We start from the raw sequence: 19559 nt of genomic DNA on the forward strand, positions 1-19559 counted from the left end.
TACCTCCTATCCTTTCAAAATAACAATGTGTATGATGTTGTATATACTGTACCAACCTGACTTGTCCTACATCGTTTGTGCAAAATATGTACCTAAACACGATTTACAGGACTAATAAAGAAATACAAATAACAATTTATGTGTTGCGTCAATTATGATAACATGTTTAATTAAACATTAGCGTATTTTATATGTATGTCGTTGCTAGCGATATGTCATTTTATTAAGACAATATAGCCATTACGTATGAGACAATTTTTATTAATATTTTTTAAACCCCCCCCCCCCCCCCCCAAACACACAGACACGATGGCTTATTGCACCATTCACAGCACGAAATTTTCGGTACACCCATAGTAAAATCAGTTTTAGCGACTTTCTAGCGACTTTTGATATTGAATCTAGCGACTCGGGTTCTTTAGAGTTGGCGACACTGGGTGGGAATAGTCAAGTAGTGCAAATTGCAAACCTAGCGAGTTGTGTACTGTGTACTGTGCTGTTTCCGTTCGCGTAATCTTAATTGCAGCATGGACGTGGTCCAATTTTTAGAGAGAGAACAGACAATGTTGTGGCGCTCGCCAGCGTGTCGACTGTGTACTATTATGGAACTGTGAGTTCCATGGTTTGTGACAAGTATTTCGCCATCATTTAATAACTGTGTTTCAGTCTTCTGAAACAGTAGTAGGCTACTTCATATTATCTTTCTCAAAGTTTCGCCTAAGACTGTATTCGTTTAACTTTTTGAACTTGGATAACCTGCCACCTACAACCCCTGCTTCATCCGTAATATATGCTTTAAAATTGGTTTTGCCATGGTAGGCAAATTGTGCACACTTTATACTCTCAGCAGTTTCTTCATGTGAAGATAATTTTTGTTTGTTATTGACTGAAATCACAGCATCAAGCTTACCGAGATAACTAATTCATTATTCAGAGCGTAGTGAATGATCGTACCACAGCAAGTGTTGCAATTTTATTCTAAAGGAAAATTTGTAGATTTTAAATGTAGAGAATGCAATCGATGTACCCGACTTAATCATTTGCCGCGGCCATTAAAATATTCCACACATTATTAAAGCCGAATCAACCGAGCATGACCTTTCTGTCAATGATCGTATTACAAAATTTTGTTAAGTTGAACTATTAATCTGTTTTTCCGCCGGTCGTTGTGTTGTACCAGCAGTGAAACTTGCATGACATATTGTATTTATTTGTACGATGTGAAGGATTTGTGTGCATTTTAATACCACAGGGAAATACTTGTGTTCTCTGTGTCTTTTCTTCCCACGCGCAAATGATCTGCCAGTTATTTTAAACAGCAGAAGTCTCTACTGTGTTGACCACATTACTATAGCTACGTAAACTAGAAACTTGTTAGGCCTACAGCCTGTGAATGCTAGTCTCACCGTTAGGACTACTCTGCAAATGAGCTTAAACCTAATTGAACTGCCAGCTGTATCTTCCATCTGGTAAACAAATTGGCTTGATCCTTTTATGCATTGTATTATGCTTATAAATCCAATATCATTGAGAGATGGTCATTGGACCTGTATCAGCAGTATGAACACGTAAAAATCTGCCAGTGAAAAATTCTAAATAACAGTGCACTAACCTACATCCTCATATAGCTGTTCAACCCTTGGTCTCCCTATACAATATTTCCATAAATACTTAAATTACCAAGTATTTCTTCATACCTGATGCTGTGTCCTATCAACCTATCCAGTTTTCTGTTTTTTGTACCTCATCATCAGTTATCTGATGTACCAACCTAACAGCATTCTCTGGTGACACCACCTTCCAAAATCTTATATTCTCTTCTTGCGTGTACTTTCATTGCACATCTGCGCTTCCATATAAGGCTAAACTCCTGGTGGGTAGTTTCGTACATTCAAGGAAATTTTATATTTTATGGGAACAGTCTTTTCTTGCTATTGCCAGTCCACGTTTTATGTCCTCTTTACTTCTCCATTGTCTAATTTGCTGCCTAAATAGCAAATATTCAGTGTCTTCTTTCCTAATCTCAATACTGCAATGCAATTCACACTCCGCCACCCATTATCCTTGTTTTATGTTGAGTGAAATGGCAAAATGGTTAAAACTTGCATTTGGAATTACAACAGTTTAAACCCACTTCAGGCCATCCTTAATAAGTTTTCTATGATTTCTGAAAGTTGCTTCAGCCAAATGCTGGGATGGTTCCTTTGAAAGTGCATAGAAGATTTCCTTCACCTCCCCTAAATCAACCAACCTTGTTTTACTTTTTTATATTCCTCTTGTAGCTTCTTTTGAAGAATGTACATTCTGTTCAACCGAACTTCCTACTCATTACTCTAACAGCACACCTTGAAGTTTTTATTAGTTCTCCCTGAACTTTAATTTCATTTCCAGATTTTAGTAGAATTTTACTTCGGCAGTGGTGGTGTAGTTTGATGATGTTAGCAATGACTGGGCATGAAGTAAATAATTAATGCTGTTCCTGCGCTGAACAGATATTTAGGAAATCCACTTGTGATGGAATTATATGGGATCTAACGGCAACAAATAGACATGATGTCTTTGGGGTGGCCACATCAAAACCACTATCAGTGACCATGATATTGTTGTGGCAGCGATGATTACCAAAACACAAGGAACAACTAAAACAAGCAGAAAGATAAATATGATTAGTAAAAAGAGAGAAAAATCAGTAGTGCCATATGCAATGAGGAACTTTATGCTTGCAGCACAGGGCAGGAGCATGTAGAGGAACTCTGGTTCACATTTAAAGGAATAGTTGACTATGCACTGGATATATATGTACCCAGTAGAACAGTTCATAATGGGATGGAACCTCCATGGAATACAGCTACTGCAGAGAAACTTCTGAAGAATCAGACGTTAATTCATAATAGATGTAAAACAAAGATTAGGTCTATAGATAAACATGTTTGGCTGTGAAGAAAGCAGTTTGGGATGCCTTCAGTTACTACCATGGCAGAATATTGTGAAGTGATCTTTCACAAAACTCAAAGAAATTCTAGTCCACAAAGTTAGTGTCCAGTCCCTAGCGAATGTGACATGAACTGAATGAGGGTAGCAAAGCAAAAGCAGAAATGCTCAACTCCATTTTCAAATGTTCCTTTACAAAGGAAAACACAGGAGAACTGCCCCAGTTTAATCTTTGTATCACTGAAAAGATGAATGAAGTAAGTATTAGTGTCAGTGGTGTTGAGAAACAGCTGAAATCATTAAAACTGAACAAAGCTTTGGGGCCAGATGGAATCCCTGTCTGATTCTATACTGAATTTGTGACTGAGTTAGCTCCTCTTCTAACTATAAACTATTGTAGATCCTTCGACCAGAAAACTGCACAGTTCTTGGAAAAAGGCACAGGTCACTCCTATCTCCAAGAAGGGTTGTAGAATTGATCCAAGAAACTACTATCCAATATCCTTGACACTGATTTTTTGTAGAATTTTAGAACATATTCTGAGGTCAAACATAATGAGGTATCTTGAACAGAATTACCTCCTCAATGCCAACCAGTCTGGATCTCGAAAACATTGATCATGTGAAACTCAACTCTCACCTCTTATTGTCAAAAGTAGGGTCGACAGAAGCGTCCGATCCCACGCGTCGGCTTTGACCCGTGACGTAAGGGTGTTGTCGTGTGTGACGGCGCGGAGTTTGGTTTGAGTGTGGCTGTCTCCAGTTCTGTTTTATCTTATTTTATTTACTTTTCTGATCTGTTCGTTCTATCTCGTGAGATGATTTTTTTTTTTTTTTTTTTTTTTTTTTTTTTTTTTTTTTTTTTTTTTTTTTTTTTTAAAATTTAAAAGCACTTATTACTTATTTTAATTATGTTTCCTCGAATTTCTGTTTTAGTTTATTATATTTATCTTTCAGATCTGTTCGTTCTATCCCGTGAGATTTCTTTTTAAAAAGACAAAACACTAATCAGCTACTGAAGCATCTTTATCTTCTATGGGTTGCAGGGGTTACGACCCCTGGGGAAGTGGGTGGGTATTCATGTGTGTTTGTTTTTGTTTCCGCCATATTTGTGACGTCATGGGTCAAAGCAGACGGGTGGGATCGGACGCTTCCGTATTTCCCAAAAGTACAATCATGTGGGACATCAAGTGAAATTTGTGACTGTATTGAGCACTTTTGGGAGGGAGGACACAGCATATTATCTTGGATGGCGAAGTAACTTCAGGTGTGCCCTAGGGGATGTGTTGGAACCCTTGCTGTTCTTGCTGTATGTTAATGACCTTTCAGATAATATTATTAGTAAAATCAGACATTTTTCAAATAATCCAATTATCTGTAATAGAGTACTATCTGAAAGAAGCTGCAAAAATATTAAGCCAGATCTTGATAAAATTTCAAGTGGGTGCAGAGATTGACAACTTGCTTTAAATGTTCAGAAATGTAAAATTTGCACTTCACACACACACACACACACACACACACGCACACACACACACACACACACACACACACACACACACACACACACACAAAAAAAGGAAAAACGCAGTATCCTGTGACTATAATATCGACGACTCACTGTTGGAATCGTCTAACTCGTGCAAATACCTGGGTACCACTTTGTAGGGATAGGAAATGGAATGATCACATAGGTACAGTTGTGGGTAAAGCAGGTTGGAGACTTCAGTTTACTGATAGAATACTGGGGAAGTGGAAACAGTCTACAAAGGAGATTGCTCACAAATCACTTGTGCTACCGATTCTAGAATATTGCTCACGTATGCGAGACCCTTACCAGATAAGACTAACAGGGGATATAAAAAATGTCGTATGGCTAGGGCCTCCCGTCGGGTAGACCATTCGCCAGGTGCAGGTCTTTTGAGTTGACACCACTTTGGTGACTTGTGCATCGATTAGGATGAAATGATGATGATTAGGACAACATAACACCTAGTACCTGAGCGGAGAAAATCTCCGACCCAACCGGGAATCGAACCTGGGCCCATAGGATTGACATTCTGTCGCCCTGACCACTCAGCTACCGGGGGCAGACACAGGGGATACTGAACATATACAGGAAAGGGCAGCACAGTGGTCATGGGTTTGTTTAATCTGTGGGAAAGTGTCTGAGATACTGAAGGTACTGAACTGGGAAGCTCTTGAAGACAGACACAAACTATCTCGCAAGTCTGTTGAAGTTTCAAGAACCACCTTTAATTGCTTACTCCAGGAATATACTACAATCCCCTACATATTGCCCACATACGGATCAAGAGGATAGGATTAGAATAATTACTGCGTGCACAGAGGCATTCAATCAATCTACACTCCATTTGTGAATGGAACAGGAAGAAAGCCTTATAACGGGTAGAATGGGACATACCATCTGGCGTACACCTCACGGTGGTTTGCAGAGTATAGATGTAGATGAAGGTGGGAGACAGGTTCTTGGTTGTATCTTTATCTGCTCAATAAATAAGTTATGTTTGTGAAGTGAACATTTCATAACAAAATGTTTGCGTTCATATGAATATCATATAATTCTCAGAATTCAGCGGTTGTTGCCAACATCAGCACACTACGCTTCTGCTGCCATAAGTAAAACTAACCCAAATATCTCATTGGGATGCTTTACAACTTGGTCGAAGCAGAGATTGAATAACCTGTGGGATAGAGTAAAATCTCGTCTCGTCCTCTCTTCAACTACCAACCCCCTTTCATGACTTTTCACTCCTTGTTTCTGTAAAAGTTGTAGAGAACTTTACGTGCCTGTATTAACATAAGAATTTTACTTGTAATTCACAGGTATGCTTCTTACAACTGGCGGCGAAAAAAAATTCTAAGTGATGACAAAGAGCGCACTCGCATTTAAGAAGCCCTGCTTGGTGTTTAAATTGAAATCCTCTGGCTGGCGTAATCTATTGTGAAAACTCACAGCATTGCTGTGGGATAGTTGGCCACAAGCAACCATGCACACAAGAAATGACCCTTGTTCCTCCATTTTAAAATTTAATTGCCAAAGTTTGGTACTTTATGCCATGCAATAATAGCCCTCAGTGAGACAAATGGGTTAGTAACAATATATTTTATGGAAGTGATATCTTGAAAAATGTGCTATTTGAGACACACTGTCAGCTCAAAGGAATTGTGCTGCCGAGCATCCAAAGGAAGATGGCTGAAAACATGGAGCAGACAAAGGCAGAATTTACAAGTGTTTTTCTGTTGTACTGTTTCACATGTCCAGGTCTGGAAGTCAGTTCAAGGAACAGTTTCTAATGCATAACTCTGAAAGTACATGATCAACAGAAAAAGCTAGACTGTAGATTATGTAAGCAAAAATTCTCAGCTTTGCGATAATGATAAGTAACAGATAAAGACTAAAGCTAGTAACACATGCTTAATGCAGAGAAGACTGTACAAATTTATAGAAAAGCAGAAGTTCATGCTGCAGCATCCAATGTGTGCAGTGAAAATCACTGTTTCAAACAGTAGTCAGTGTTTCCTTGTTTGCCTGATTTAAGTGGTGTTGGTAAACATTTTCCTTGCACTATGACTTGAGTTGGGACTGCAGGCAATTTGCTGTGGTCTCCATTCTTTCTCTTGTGTAGTTTGCTGAAGCTATTCCCTGTGCGTAGTGTTCCTTGTTTCCATTTATTTTACTTTCTGTGTTAGTTTCTCTGTTTGTCTTGGCAATCAGTGTACTAAGTTTCAGAAGGCTCTTGTGCTTCCTACATACTGGAGTGTAACACTAAGACTACAATGTAAAAATGTCTTCCACTTTTTTGCCATGTGTTTGTATTTTTTGATCAGTTATTCCAAAGAGTTGTGCAGTATTACAATATATCATATCTATGAAAGTGAGTCTTCTGTGTTATCCAGCCAGTGTGGCCGAGTGGTTCTAGGCGCTTCAGTCTGGAACCGCGCGACCGCTACGGTCGCAGGTTCGAATCCTGCCTCGGGCGTGGATGTGTGTGATGTCCTTAGGTTAGTTAGGTTTAAGTAGGTCTAAGTTCTAGGGGACTGATGACCTCAGATGTTAAGTCCCATAGTGCTCAGAGCCATCTGAACCATCTTCTGTGTTACAGTGAAGATACGCTTCAGAGGTGTGGTACATTAACCACAATGAGCAGTCCTGAAATAGAGAACTATATGTTCCAAAGAGCAACATCACAGGTAAGCAGTATGTAAGTAGATTTAATGTGTAATACCATTCATTGTTTCAGTTGAAAAGCTACAAATAATGTCTGTGGTACCATTAATATTTTGTGAAGATAATTTTCCTTGACAATATTGCTCACTAATTTTTAGCAGGCTAAAGATACGCAACAGCATACTGTTATTCCACTGATACACTGTCTGATCGAAAGTATCAGGATAGTCACATGTAATGTGAAATTGATCAGCAGATGTCATGAGAGGCAGACTTGCCATTATAAAGGGAGACAGGGAGTATTGTATTGGCAGTAGGGAAGCAGTAACTGCAGACGAAGTCAGTCAGGAGAACTCAGCAATATCGAATATAGACTAGTCATTGAATGTCACCTGAATACTAAATCCATCAGGGAAATTTACAACACAATTAGACTGTGGGTAACGTGTGACTTTGAAGTGGGGACAGGAATAACAGTTGTGAAATGGGAACATGAAAACACACAGCTAAACCAATACAGGCAGACTTTGTGTACTAATGGGCAGGGACTTTCAAACTATGCAGAGTGCATTTGTGAAAAAAATGCATAAAATTGGTGTAAGGACTCATTAGTCAGTTCCGAAGTACTAAGAGAAGTCCAGCTAACACAGTGACAACTATGGATGAGGATTTAAAAAGAATCGAGTAGAATGGTTGAGCAGCTCTTCATATGTAACAAATTTGTTACCGCTGCTAAGCAAAGCTTGAGGTGGTGTAAAGAGCCATGTGTACTGCTAACGTGAAGTGCAGGATGGGTGATGTAATGGGACAAGTATCTATCTTGTTTTGGGTGTGTTCTTCTTTTTGCACTAAAGAAAATGTTAATGTGGAAGGATATGAACACATTTTACAGCATCGTGTACTGTGTAAACGATGATTGTATCAGCATGACAATGCACTCTCTCATAGAGCAGCATATGTGAGGCAATGCTCTGTGGACAACAGCATTTCTGAAATGGACTTGCCTGCCCACAGTCCCAACCTAAAGCATTTGAAATACCTTTGGGATGTGTTAGAATGTTGACTTTGCTCCAGACCCCCAGTGCCCACTATCACTGTCTTCTCTGCTTCTGGCTTTTGAGGAAGAACAGGTTACCATTACTCCAGACGTTCTGGTGCTTCATTGGAAATGTCTCCAGCAGATTAGAAACTGTTGCAAAGATGAAGAGTGGACACACCCCATCTTAATTTCCACTAATAGGTAGATGTCTGGATACTTTGGATCTGATTGTGTATTCCTTTGGGATGGATTCAGTTGAATAACAACCTGCCTGTGTACACACATTGAATTAACAGCAGTAAGTCTTTGATATATATAGTAGACAAAAGTGGTGAATTTTTCAATATGTTGGTTATCAGAGCAGAAATTTGTGTTTTATGCATCAGAAGAGGAAAAGAACAACTCAAATAAGCCATGCTTTTCATTGAATGATTTAGCTATTATTATTATTATTATTATTATTATTGTTGTTATTATTTCATTTTTTACCAGTTTTGGAAAGTTGGAAGGTTGTGGAAAGTTGGATTATGAGGAGAGACTTGCAAGCTAGCAAAGGTAATACAAGACATGAAAATCTTCTTGAAGTATAACAGGAGCAGTTACATATATAAGTATTGTTACAAAGGAAAAACCCAGAACAATTAAAAATGACAAATGAGAAGGTTGTGAGAATGTTTCCTGAAGATGGATAAATGAATAAAAAAATGTGAGATGTGGGTGAATGAAAGAAATGATATTTAAAAACAGTGGTATGTAACCACCAAGAGGCCAAAAATCTGTGTGTGTTGCGTATGAAACTGCCACATCTTTCCATTTCTTTTTGTGTACAGAACTGTTCCCGATTTCATATACCTTCAGTATGTGACATTGACTTCCTGCCTTACTTTCCATTTCCCTTTACCCTACCCGATTCAGTCAGTCGCACTCCCCTTTGCAGATAGTTACTGCTAACCTGAAAACTACGTCAGGCTGCTTATGCAACAGATAGGTGTTGAACTTACTTTTAATTCTGTTCGTAATTCCTTCCAAGTGATACCATACCGCATTTCAGATTTTAAGACACTGCTACCAACTGATAAAGAAAAGGACTTAAGTTATGCAAGTGGTTGCTTAAAAAGCTCATAGGTGGTGAACTTAGCCAGACATTGTGTTTCATGAGTGAGTAATAAATCTTGGCTTTACTTTTTGGCCATCTGAAGCAAGAGACTAATCGCTACTGGTCCTCTGAGGACCCTCATGTTGAGCATTGAGCATCCAATTCCTTTGTGATAAAAAAGTCAGAGTTTGCAGTGTTCCTGGTTATTGAGTTATTGTCTCAATATTTTTTGAAACTACTGGCAGTAAAGGCATTTAATTCCAAATTTTCAAAAACTGCTCTCATGTAGAACAACATGGCAGGCAGTACTGGTACTGCTGTTTCCAGAAAGATGGAGATGCATGCTAAGAGTCTCATCAAACACTATCTAGCATTTGTGAAACCACACAATAAGCAAAGGTTTGTCACTCCCTTGTTTGTCAGACTTGTCTGTATGTGTTTTTTACCTGTGGCGATACTTAAAAGGAAATATGTATAAAGTAATGCTATAACTGTAATTCACTGGAGGAAAACATGCTGTAGAGTACTGAAAGAACTGATATTACAGTTCTGCATTAAGTGAATTTGCACAAATACAAAACGTGTAGCGGAGAGGGGTGACCATTTTTAGTATACACTATAATTTTTTGAAGTATTTTTCTGATTTTAAATAATTCAGTTTTTGTAGTGCTAAATGCAGTTATTATTTATATAAGACAGTTTCTATCTTGAGTGAGCTGTATTTTTATTGATCAGTAAGCACATCATCTCACAATGAGCGATGGTTTCTTGTCATTGGAGCAAATTATTAGTAGTTGATGGCAGTAGGCCCTTGAAACTAGAAAACTATGAGGGTTGTAACTTAAGTAGTGGCAACTATTTATTCAGAACCGATACAAAAGAGTTACCTGTTTGCACCTTGTACTGTTCTTCAAAGTAGTCACCAGCGTTTTGTTGAACCCGTTGCGAGCGATTTGGAAGGCGTAGTATACTGTTAGCAGAGCCTGTTCTGCTGATGGTGCGAATGGAGAGGTCTAAAGTTAGGGTGATTCTCGTGTATGACTGTGATGCTATTATCCTAACACATTATGTTCCTCCATGGCAGACTGTTGAAGCACAGTATTACTGTCCGTTTTTGGAGCATCACCTGCGACTAGTATTGCGAAAGAAGCGGTGACACTTTCTGCGCAACCCACCCATCATTTTGCATGACAATGCACAGGCACATACAGCGCAAGCTGTGGCTGCTCTGTTTGGTCGATGGGACTGGGAAGTAGTGTACCATCAGCCATACTCCACAGACTTAAGTCCTTGTGACTTTGATTTGATTCCAAAGATGAAGGAACCACTTTGTGGCATTTGCTTCCGAACTGTTCCAGAGATTCGACAGGCAGTAGACAGTTCCATTCGCACCATCAACAGAACATGCTCTGCTAACAGTATACTACGCTTTCCACGGGTTCTACACAACGCTGGTGACTACTTTGAAGGCCAGTAACAGACGCAAAAATGTAACTCTTTTGTACTGGTTGTGAATAAATAGTTGGCACTATTTAAGTTCCAACCCTCGTATTTGTTCCCTGTGTGCAAGTGTTTGTCATTTGGCTATTTGTGAGTAGGGCCTATACAGTACGCTTTTTCGTGGAACATTTTTCATTATAGAAACTTGTACAGTACTACTTTCTGGCACAGTTTTTGTATACACCATGTAACAAATATTTTTTGATATAGAAAAGGGATGCAACACTGTCATATGGAGTTCCTGGACAGCTCCAACCTGCCAATATCCATACAGTCCTTCCCACCCCAACATCATTTTAGATACCTAGTGATCAGAGCACGAGAATAGTACTCATTGGGAAAGTGTTTCACATGTAATGCTCTTCTCTGTACTGAGCCAGAAGACTTGTCAAGACACTGGACTCACATTCGGGAGGACCGAAGTTCAGTTAACCATTCGGACATCGAAAATCTGGTTTTCTGTGGTTTTATTGAATTGCTTAAACAAATACCTGAGTGGTTTCATTGAATTGCTTAAGCAAATACCTGAGTGGTTTAATTGAAAAGGCCATGGCCTATTCCTTTCCCCATATTTCCCCAATCTGAGCTTGTTCTGTGTCTAATGACCTCATCGTTGAAGGGCTGCTACTCTTGAACTCTGTCATAATGATCTCAAAGCTCTCAGAAAGAAGAATCAAAGGAGAAAACACCTTGTTGTCTATAGCTGTGAGTGTGGAATCACTTTCCACATAAATGAGTCATCTACAACAATGGTCATCAAACTGTGGGCCGCAGGCCGCGTGTAGCCTGAATCAAATATTCGTGTGACTGCAGTTCTTAGCTGTATTTCATAACAATGTACATGTAGCAACTATCATCCATTCCAAAAACATAAAGAGCTTCATAAGAAATTAGTTTTTCTTCTCAGCAACAAATAAAAATACATGATGTGTAACATTAATTGTTGGCCATTGTAGTTAAGTGGCCATTGTAGATGGCTGCTGTAGTGGGGGTACTGGTATGGGGTGCACTGAGTCCCGTGGTGCCATTAGAGGGACGTCTTGAGTGAGAAGTCTAAGATCTGGTAAATCGGCAGAGGAACAGGGAGGTTGGTGCGCTAACCACATGACTCTATACCGCAACTGCAAGGTGAGATATCACTGTAAAGATAGAGGGCCTTCAAATTTTCTACATACTTTTATGACATACTTGTATTATTCCTAAATAGGAGAGAGTGTGCCACAGGCATGGTACGTCTATTGAGTTGGCAATCGTTAAAATAAAGGTATGTTTTGTTGGGGCAGATTTTCTCATGAAATTTCAGTTACCAAATTTCTCTTCAGATTGCACAAATATTCTATTGGTGACCATCTACATTGGGAGAAATGATCATCATTGTAAAATAAGAGAAATTGGAGCTCGCACAGAGATATTTAAATGCCCTTCTCTCCCACATGGCGTTCCAGAGTGGAAAGATAGAGAAATAGCTTGAAAATTATTCAATGAATCCTCTGCCAGGGATTTAATTGTGAATTACAGCGTAATAAATTAGATGTAGATCTAAATATAGTAAGGAATATGAAATTAATTTAAGGGTGTTGTAATACCGTGTAGTAAGTGGAAGAAAAAGGATATTCGTAACATTTGTGATCCTGTCTCACATTGCTTAATGTACTTCAGTAGACACTGATGGAAAAAGAAAATTGCAGTGCCAAAAAATAATTAATATAGAGTAATGGAATTTTGGAAATATTGTCTAGGTAACAATTTAAGTGATTAGCATTATCAAGGTCATAGTTTAACATAAGCATGAGATAAGCCATTGCAAATGTGAAATACGGGTACATTAATAAGTGGTGCAGCCATCAGAATGTTAAATGCAAGCACAGCAAACTGCATCCATTATGTTGTACAGGTGCCGGATGTCAGTTTGTGGAATGGATTTCAGTGTCTTTTACACTTGGTCAGTCAATACAGGTAGTGAATGGTGTTAGTGGTTGATGTTGGAGTTTTCATCCGATGATGTCCCACATGTGCTCAATTGGAGACAGCTCTGGTAATTGAGCAGGCCAAGGCAACAAACACTCTGTAGAGCATGTTGGGTTACAACAGTGGTATTTGGGTGTGTTATCCTGTCTGAAAACACCCTCTGGAATGGTATTCATGAATGGCAGCACAGCCGGTCAAATCACCAGATTGATATACAAATTTGCAACAAGATTGCCTCAACAGTCAAATGAAATCACACCCCAGACCATAACTCCAGGTGTAGATCCAGTGTGTCTAGCATGCAGACAGGTTGGTTGCAGGCCCTCAACTGGCATTCTTGTATTCAACACACTGTCAACACTGGCACCAAGACAAAAACCACCCTCCACCCTGCCCTCCAATGAGGCCTCACTTGACACCAGTGAAATCGCAAATAGTTGTGGTTTGGGGTCGGTGGAATGCATGCTACAGTGTGTCTGGCTGGGAGCTGTCCTTCAAGTAAATGATTTGAAGCTGTAGACACTGTCACTGCGGTGCCAACTGTTGTCCAAATTGCAGCAACGGATGCAGTACAGCAGTATATGCTTGGCTACCACAGGGCACCAGCCTTTGCAGCAGTACTTCCCTTTCTCTGCTATAAATACATGGTCCCCTTTGTTAGGTTTGATCTGCTACAACTTTTCCAAATTTTTCAGAAGTGCAGATCATGTGGGGATGTCGCCCAATGTGGAGTCTGTTCCACATTTGTGCCTTTCCATCTTAGTACCCTTCATTTCCAAAAAGGTAGAATGCCTAAAATTCAACACAGTAGCCATCCCATTTGGGGGGGGGGGGGGGGGGGGGGGCATGGGTGGTGTCAACTGCCTGCATGTTAATAGGCTGTAGATCATGCAAGTATTGCACTGTTGGTGCCTGAGCTGATGCCTCCCCATGTATGCCAAGGAGTATGTGAAAATTATGAATGGGGCAAGGGGAACTTTGAGCAATGGATAACTGGCCAGGTAGACCTTGTTGAGGCATGGTATTGTGCATGGAGAGAACCCCCATTTGGAGTGGGTGGCATCAAGGCGGATGACTTGCAGATGTAGCTTTCTTCTGCTGGTGGTCACGCAGCCCCATCAATCTCTTGAGAAGGAAAGAGCTTGTTTAATGCAGACAGATACAACGCCAAAATGTTTCCTTCCCTGTATATTCTGTGGGTGGAACGTCAGGCTAAGTGACAAGCAGAGAAATCCACCCCCTCCCCCCAATACCTGGTTTGTACAAGGACACATGGGAATTCTTTTTTGGGCACAAAGCCTTTATTCTCTGTAGAGGACATAGAGGATAAATTTGGGAAAGTTGCAGCCACCTCCAAAATGGTGATTTATTGCCTAAAAGGTCAAGTTGATGATTTACTAATGTGACATGGAACTGTATCCCCCCCCCCCCCCCCCCCCAATGCAGTGCTCCAAGTGTATGAAATGTGGGCATGTGTTGTCTTGATGGAACACCAGGCCTGTCTATAGAGATTGCGGACGACGGTTGCATCCAAATGTTCCTTGTGCTCTGCTCCTCCCACCATCCGTGTCAACTGCAGAGAGCACCATTTTTCCAGCTCACCAGATTGAGCTGTCTTTCAGAGAGGGAGGAAAAAAATTAGAATGTAAGACTCTGGGGAGACTAACATGAGGCCAAGAATAAGTATGAGCATCTTCATCCTGCTTGCATGACAGTGTCATACACTACAGCTATGACGACATTGTCCTCTCTGGCTACAGTACTCTCCTCCTTTATGCTTCGTACAGCAAGCTCTAAGAGCTGCTCAACCATTCCTGCTCCCACCCCCTCCAATACCCCCCCCCCCCCACCAATACCCCCTCCCCCCCACTGATGGTTGGGGGCTCTCCTTGTGTTGCGTCCCCAACACCCACTTGGGGAGCAACTCCCCATCAACTGGGGACGCCAATTCCCACCCCCAGCTGGAGCCGCATCGCCCTCATCTGGCTGTTCACGTCAGGAAGTGGTCTCTTGGGACACTCCCCTCCAAGGTTTCTCCTGTCACAACTGGACACCAGCCAGTGACTGAAGGAGCCACAGACTGCTGGTTGTAGGGGTTCATGATATTCTTCAGTCCTGGAAACTAATTCAGGGAAGCCCCCCCCAGTCATCCCAACTCCCTAAAGGAAAGAAAGACAAAACACAGTCTTCCAAGATGAAGGAAATTCTAGTGGCCCCCACACCAGTGGATCCCACTTGTTCTGCTCCTGTGGCTGCAGCAGCGATCCTCGTGGCCCCTGAGGTTCCATATTGCACCATACAACATGTCTCTGAACCTCCGCATCTTGATTCTCCATCCTCTCAACCAATGGCAGCGGGTGACCCTGGGACATAACCTGCTTTCTTGGTCTCTTCACACCCTCACTGTAAACTGACAGCATGATTCTCCAGTGGAGTTTTAGTTGTTTTTCCATTGCCTGGATGGGCTACAGCACCTCATAAGCTTCTCCCCTGCTTTCTACATTGTCCTTCTGGAAACTTTGTTTCCAGCTACATGGACCTATGTCCTTCATGGCTACCAGCAATGTTTTAAGAATCATGCGAATTATGATAGGGTGGCAGACGGAGTTAGCACATATGTTTGAATTCAGTGTATAGCAAACTTGTTCCTCTTAATAAAACTTTTGAGCCTGTGGCTGTTTAGGTAAGGGCATTTCAGGATTTTACCATCTGTAATGTATATCTATGTCCCAATGGTGGAGTGATTCTGTGTATTCCTGCATTGGTTTCTCAGCTCCACCCACCTGTCCTAATGTTGGGCGACTTCAGTGCCCAGAACACTTTGTGGAGTGGAACCATTATCACTGGCGGCGGTAAAGACTTCAAGAACTTAGTGGCAGATCTCTACCTTGTCTCTTGGATATTGGTGTCTCCACATGCTTCAGTGTGGCACATTGATCTTTCTATTTGCAGCCCTGATCTTCTCCCATCCATCCATTGGAAGGTACATGATGATCTGTATAGTAGTGACCAGTTCTCAGTCTTTGTCACTTCCCAGGGTGCCCACCTTGATGTGCTCTCCTCAATGCCAACTCAGATGCTTTCACCTCCACTCTTATTCTTAGCTCCCCATTAAATGGAGGCATTGACAAGGCTGTCAAGAATGCAAAAGCAGCCATTCTATCAGCAGCTGACATAGCAGTCCCCCTGTTCTTCAGGACACCCTTCAGAAGGTAGTACCTTGGTGGACCTCAGAAATCACTAGGGCCATTGGGGATCATTGGCAGGTTCTCCAATGCCGTAAGTCGCATCCGTCAATTGAGCACCTCATTGCCTTTAAACAAATCCGTGCCTGGGTCTGTCATTTAATAAATTTACGGAAATAAGAACACTGGGAATGGTGCGTTTCAACTATTGCGCTCCTTCAGAGGTTTGCAGGTATTTCGTTGAATGGTGCCGTTTTCACTGATCCAGATCCCGTGCTCTGTATTACGCTTCAGCCTCTGCATCTAAGAGCTATCAACTTGTCTTTCATGTTGTTAAACATTTGATTGAGTGATTGCCCTTATCTTTCACTACACGCTACCTGGATCCCTATAATGCTCTATTCAGTGAGCGGGAATTCTTCAGTGCCCTATCCCTTTGTCCTGATACAGCCCCAGGACCAGATTGCATCTGCAGCCAAATGCTTAAACAGCTATCAGTGGATTGTTAGCGTGATCTCCTTACCATCTTCAACTGCATTCAGAGCGAGGGTGAACTCCCATCTCAGCTATGGTATAGCATCGTCTTCCCAGTACTGGAACCAGGTAAGCATCCCCTAGAGTTGGACAGGTAACACCCAATTAGTTTCGCCAATCTTTTCTGTAAGTTGCTCCACTGCATGTTGAGCCAGTGGCCATGTTGGCTTCATGAGTCTCATGGCCGTCTGGCTCTGTCCCAGGGTAGTTTTCGGCAAGGCCATACCACTGCTGATAATTTGGGTTTCCTTGTAGTCAGCCATCTAGACAGCTTTAGACTGACATTATCGCTTTACTGCTGTCTTCTTCAACCTACAAATGGCTTCTGACATCACACTGTGACACCTCATCCTCACTACCTTATACGAGTGGAATATGTGAGGCCCCCTTCAGATTCTTGTTCAGAACTTCTTGTCACTCTATACTTTCCGGGTTTCAGTTGTTGCTTCCCACAGTTTCCCCATATCCAAGAAAATGAGATCCCACAGAGCACTGCAGTAAGTGTCCCTCTCTTTTTAGTGGCCATTAACAGCTTAGAAGCAGCTGTGGGGGTCTTCAGTATCATTCTCCTTGTGTGCTGGTGATTTTTGCTTTTACTATTGTTTCTCTAGTGTGGTTGTTGCTGAAAGCCAATTGCAGGGTGCCATTTGAAATGTGCATTCATGGGGCATCATCCACAGCTTTGTTTTCTACTGCCAAGACTCATGTTGCGCACTTCCGTCAATGTTTTACTTTTCCTCCATAACCAGAACTTCCTCAATGACCAATTACTCAATGTGGTGGAGACTAGTACCACCTTTGTAGGTAAGTTACTGTTATTGATCAATTAATCATTTGCTCACACAGACAACACAACACTTTGTCAGGAGATACGTGCCACTACTTTGGGCCCACTGAGGATGTCAGCAATCTGAAACAGAGACCAGCCAACATGAAGTACTCTGTATGGTGCCAACTTTTAGCAGTCAGTACTTGGGAGCTGGCAATCAACTTATCATGCCCTTGATGTAGCTGGTGTATTGGGGGGGGGGTCATGACGTACTACTTTGTGTCAGTTACCAGTTAGTAATAAGACAGGTACATGTGTGGCCTGCAGTGTCTGCACACAGTGCAAGTATTTGCTCTCAAACAAAAAAGTTTGATCACAACTGATCTAAAACAATTGCTGTTATGAGTTTCATCAAGCCGGGTGATTCTCTAGCAGAAGTGAGAAAACTCAAACTTGTCATAAGTTGGTAAGTTAAAGAAATGTTTGTCACTTGATCTATATTGATATTGTGCTTCTAAACATGCCACATTGCTATGGCCTCCCACAATAGTCCCACTTATACCAAGAAATAAGTGCAGCAAATAGCTGGTGTGAGTCTATACCTTAAAACTTAAAAAAAGAATATAAACAGCATTGGTCACAGATAACACCCGACTTGTTACTTGCATCACAGTGGTCTGGGAAAACGACTGCTAGCAAACAAGATGCTCAGTGAAACAGAAAATGAGACTTGGAGGGTAAACTCAAACAATAATGTTAAATGAACATCAATAATTTATTTCCAAGACTTTTTACAGGCTAAGTGTTAAGACTGACTTTATCCAGGATATTATGACAGTCTTTCTCTGACAAGACCAGATTTGATTACACAGACTTAGATAATGCTTTCCATCTTAGTCATAATTCAAGCAAAAGTAAATGTAATAGATCTATGCATGTCAGTTGGATTAAAATAGAAATGGTTGCAAGTAGGTAATTTTTAAGTTGCGTTCACCACAGCTGCATAATGAATCCATGACATTAATCAACATGAATTTACAATCACTAAGGAACAAACTGCCCGAGTTGGAAATATTTTTAGAAAAATTCATTGTGAAATACTGTGTCTGAATGAACATTAGCTTAAGGAAGGGGAATATAACTTTACACTCCAGCTGGTTGTACGAGATTAACTAGATTCTGTAGACCTCAGATGATGTTGATGTAGCAGTATTAAAGAACTGATGATGTCTCTTAAAGCCAAGCCGATAGGCATTACACATCTAATCATAGAAGGATAATTTGAAGCTTGTTAAGTGATTACAATGTCTGTACACTGTACAACCAAAGTAGACTCACGGAGTGCATGGTAAATCTGTTACTATCCTTACTTAAATATGACAGATAGAATATTATTTGTTTTTGACATTAATTTAAGTGACAGTGGAAAATTATAAGGCTAGACCCTGTCTCACATTATTTACTGCATTAATGACTGCCTAGATATCTACATCTATACTCTGCAAACCACCATGAGGTGCATGGCAGAGGGTTCGTCCCTTTGTACCAGTTATTAGGCTTTCTTCATGTTCTATTCACGTATGGAGCACAGGAAGATGATTGATTGAATGCTTCTGTGTGTGTGTGTGTGTGTGCAGTAACCATTCTAATGTTATCCTCATTACCCTTAGGTGAGTGATATGTAAGGGGCTGTACGAGGTGCATTCAAGTTCTAAGGCCTCCGATTTTTTTTCTCCGGACTGGAAACATATAGAAACACGCGCATTGTTTTAAAATGAGGCCGCGTTCATTGTCAATAGGTCCCAGAGATGCCAGCACCGTACGGCAGATGGAATTTTACCGCCAGCGGCGAGAATGAGAACTGTTTTAAATAGTACTTAAAATGGCAATGTTTTCCTTACTTGAACAGCGTGCAATCATTCGTTTTCTGAATTTGCGTGGTGTGAAACCAATTGAAATTCATCGACAGTTGAAGGAGACATGTGGTGATGGAGTTATGGATGTGTCAAAAGTGCGTTCGTGGGTGCGACAGTTTAATGAAGGCAGAACATCGTGTGACAACAATCCGAAACAACCTCGGGCTTGCACAAGCCGGTCTGACGACATGACCGAGAAAGTGGAGAGAATTGTTTTGGGGATCGCCGAATGACTGTTGAACAGATCGCCTCCAGAGTTGGCATTTCTGTGGGTTCTGTGCACACAATCCTGCATGACGACCTGAAAATGCGAAAAGTGTCATGCAGGTGGGTGCCACGAATACTGACGGACAACTACACGGCTGCCTGTGTGGCATGTTGCCGAGCAATGTTGATGCGCAACGACAGCACGAATGGGATTTTCTTTTC

General features: G+C 41.1%; 1 protein-coding gene across 4 annotated transcripts in view; it reads left to right on the top strand.

Annotated features, from left to right (window-relative positions):
• Positions 1 to 434: 434 nt before the first annotated feature.
• LOC124796440 (mediator of RNA polymerase II transcription subunit 15-like) overlaps positions 435 to 19559 on the top strand; it is a 76355-nt gene continuing 57230 nt past the window's right edge. For 3 of the 4 annotated variants that reach the window (XM_047260637.1, XM_047260639.1, XM_047260638.1), the window contains exons 1-2: positions 435 to 610; positions 7059 to 7146. In XM_047260637.1, the coding sequence (XP_047116593.1) occupies positions 528 to 610; positions 7059 to 7146 (171 nt within the window). In that variant the 5' untranslated portion in view covers positions 435 to 527. Of the gene's footprint in view, positions 623 to 7058; positions 7147 to 19559 lie in introns of all 4 variants that reach the window. The other variant, XM_047260640.1, reaches the window with a different exon arrangement.

This window comes from Schistocerca piceifrons, chromosome 4 (assembly GCF_021461385.2).
Source record: "Schistocerca piceifrons isolate TAMUIC-IGC-003096 chromosome 4, iqSchPice1.1, whole genome shotgun sequence".
NCBI classification, from domain to species: Eukaryota; Metazoa; Arthropoda; class Insecta; order Orthoptera; family Acrididae; genus Schistocerca; species Schistocerca piceifrons.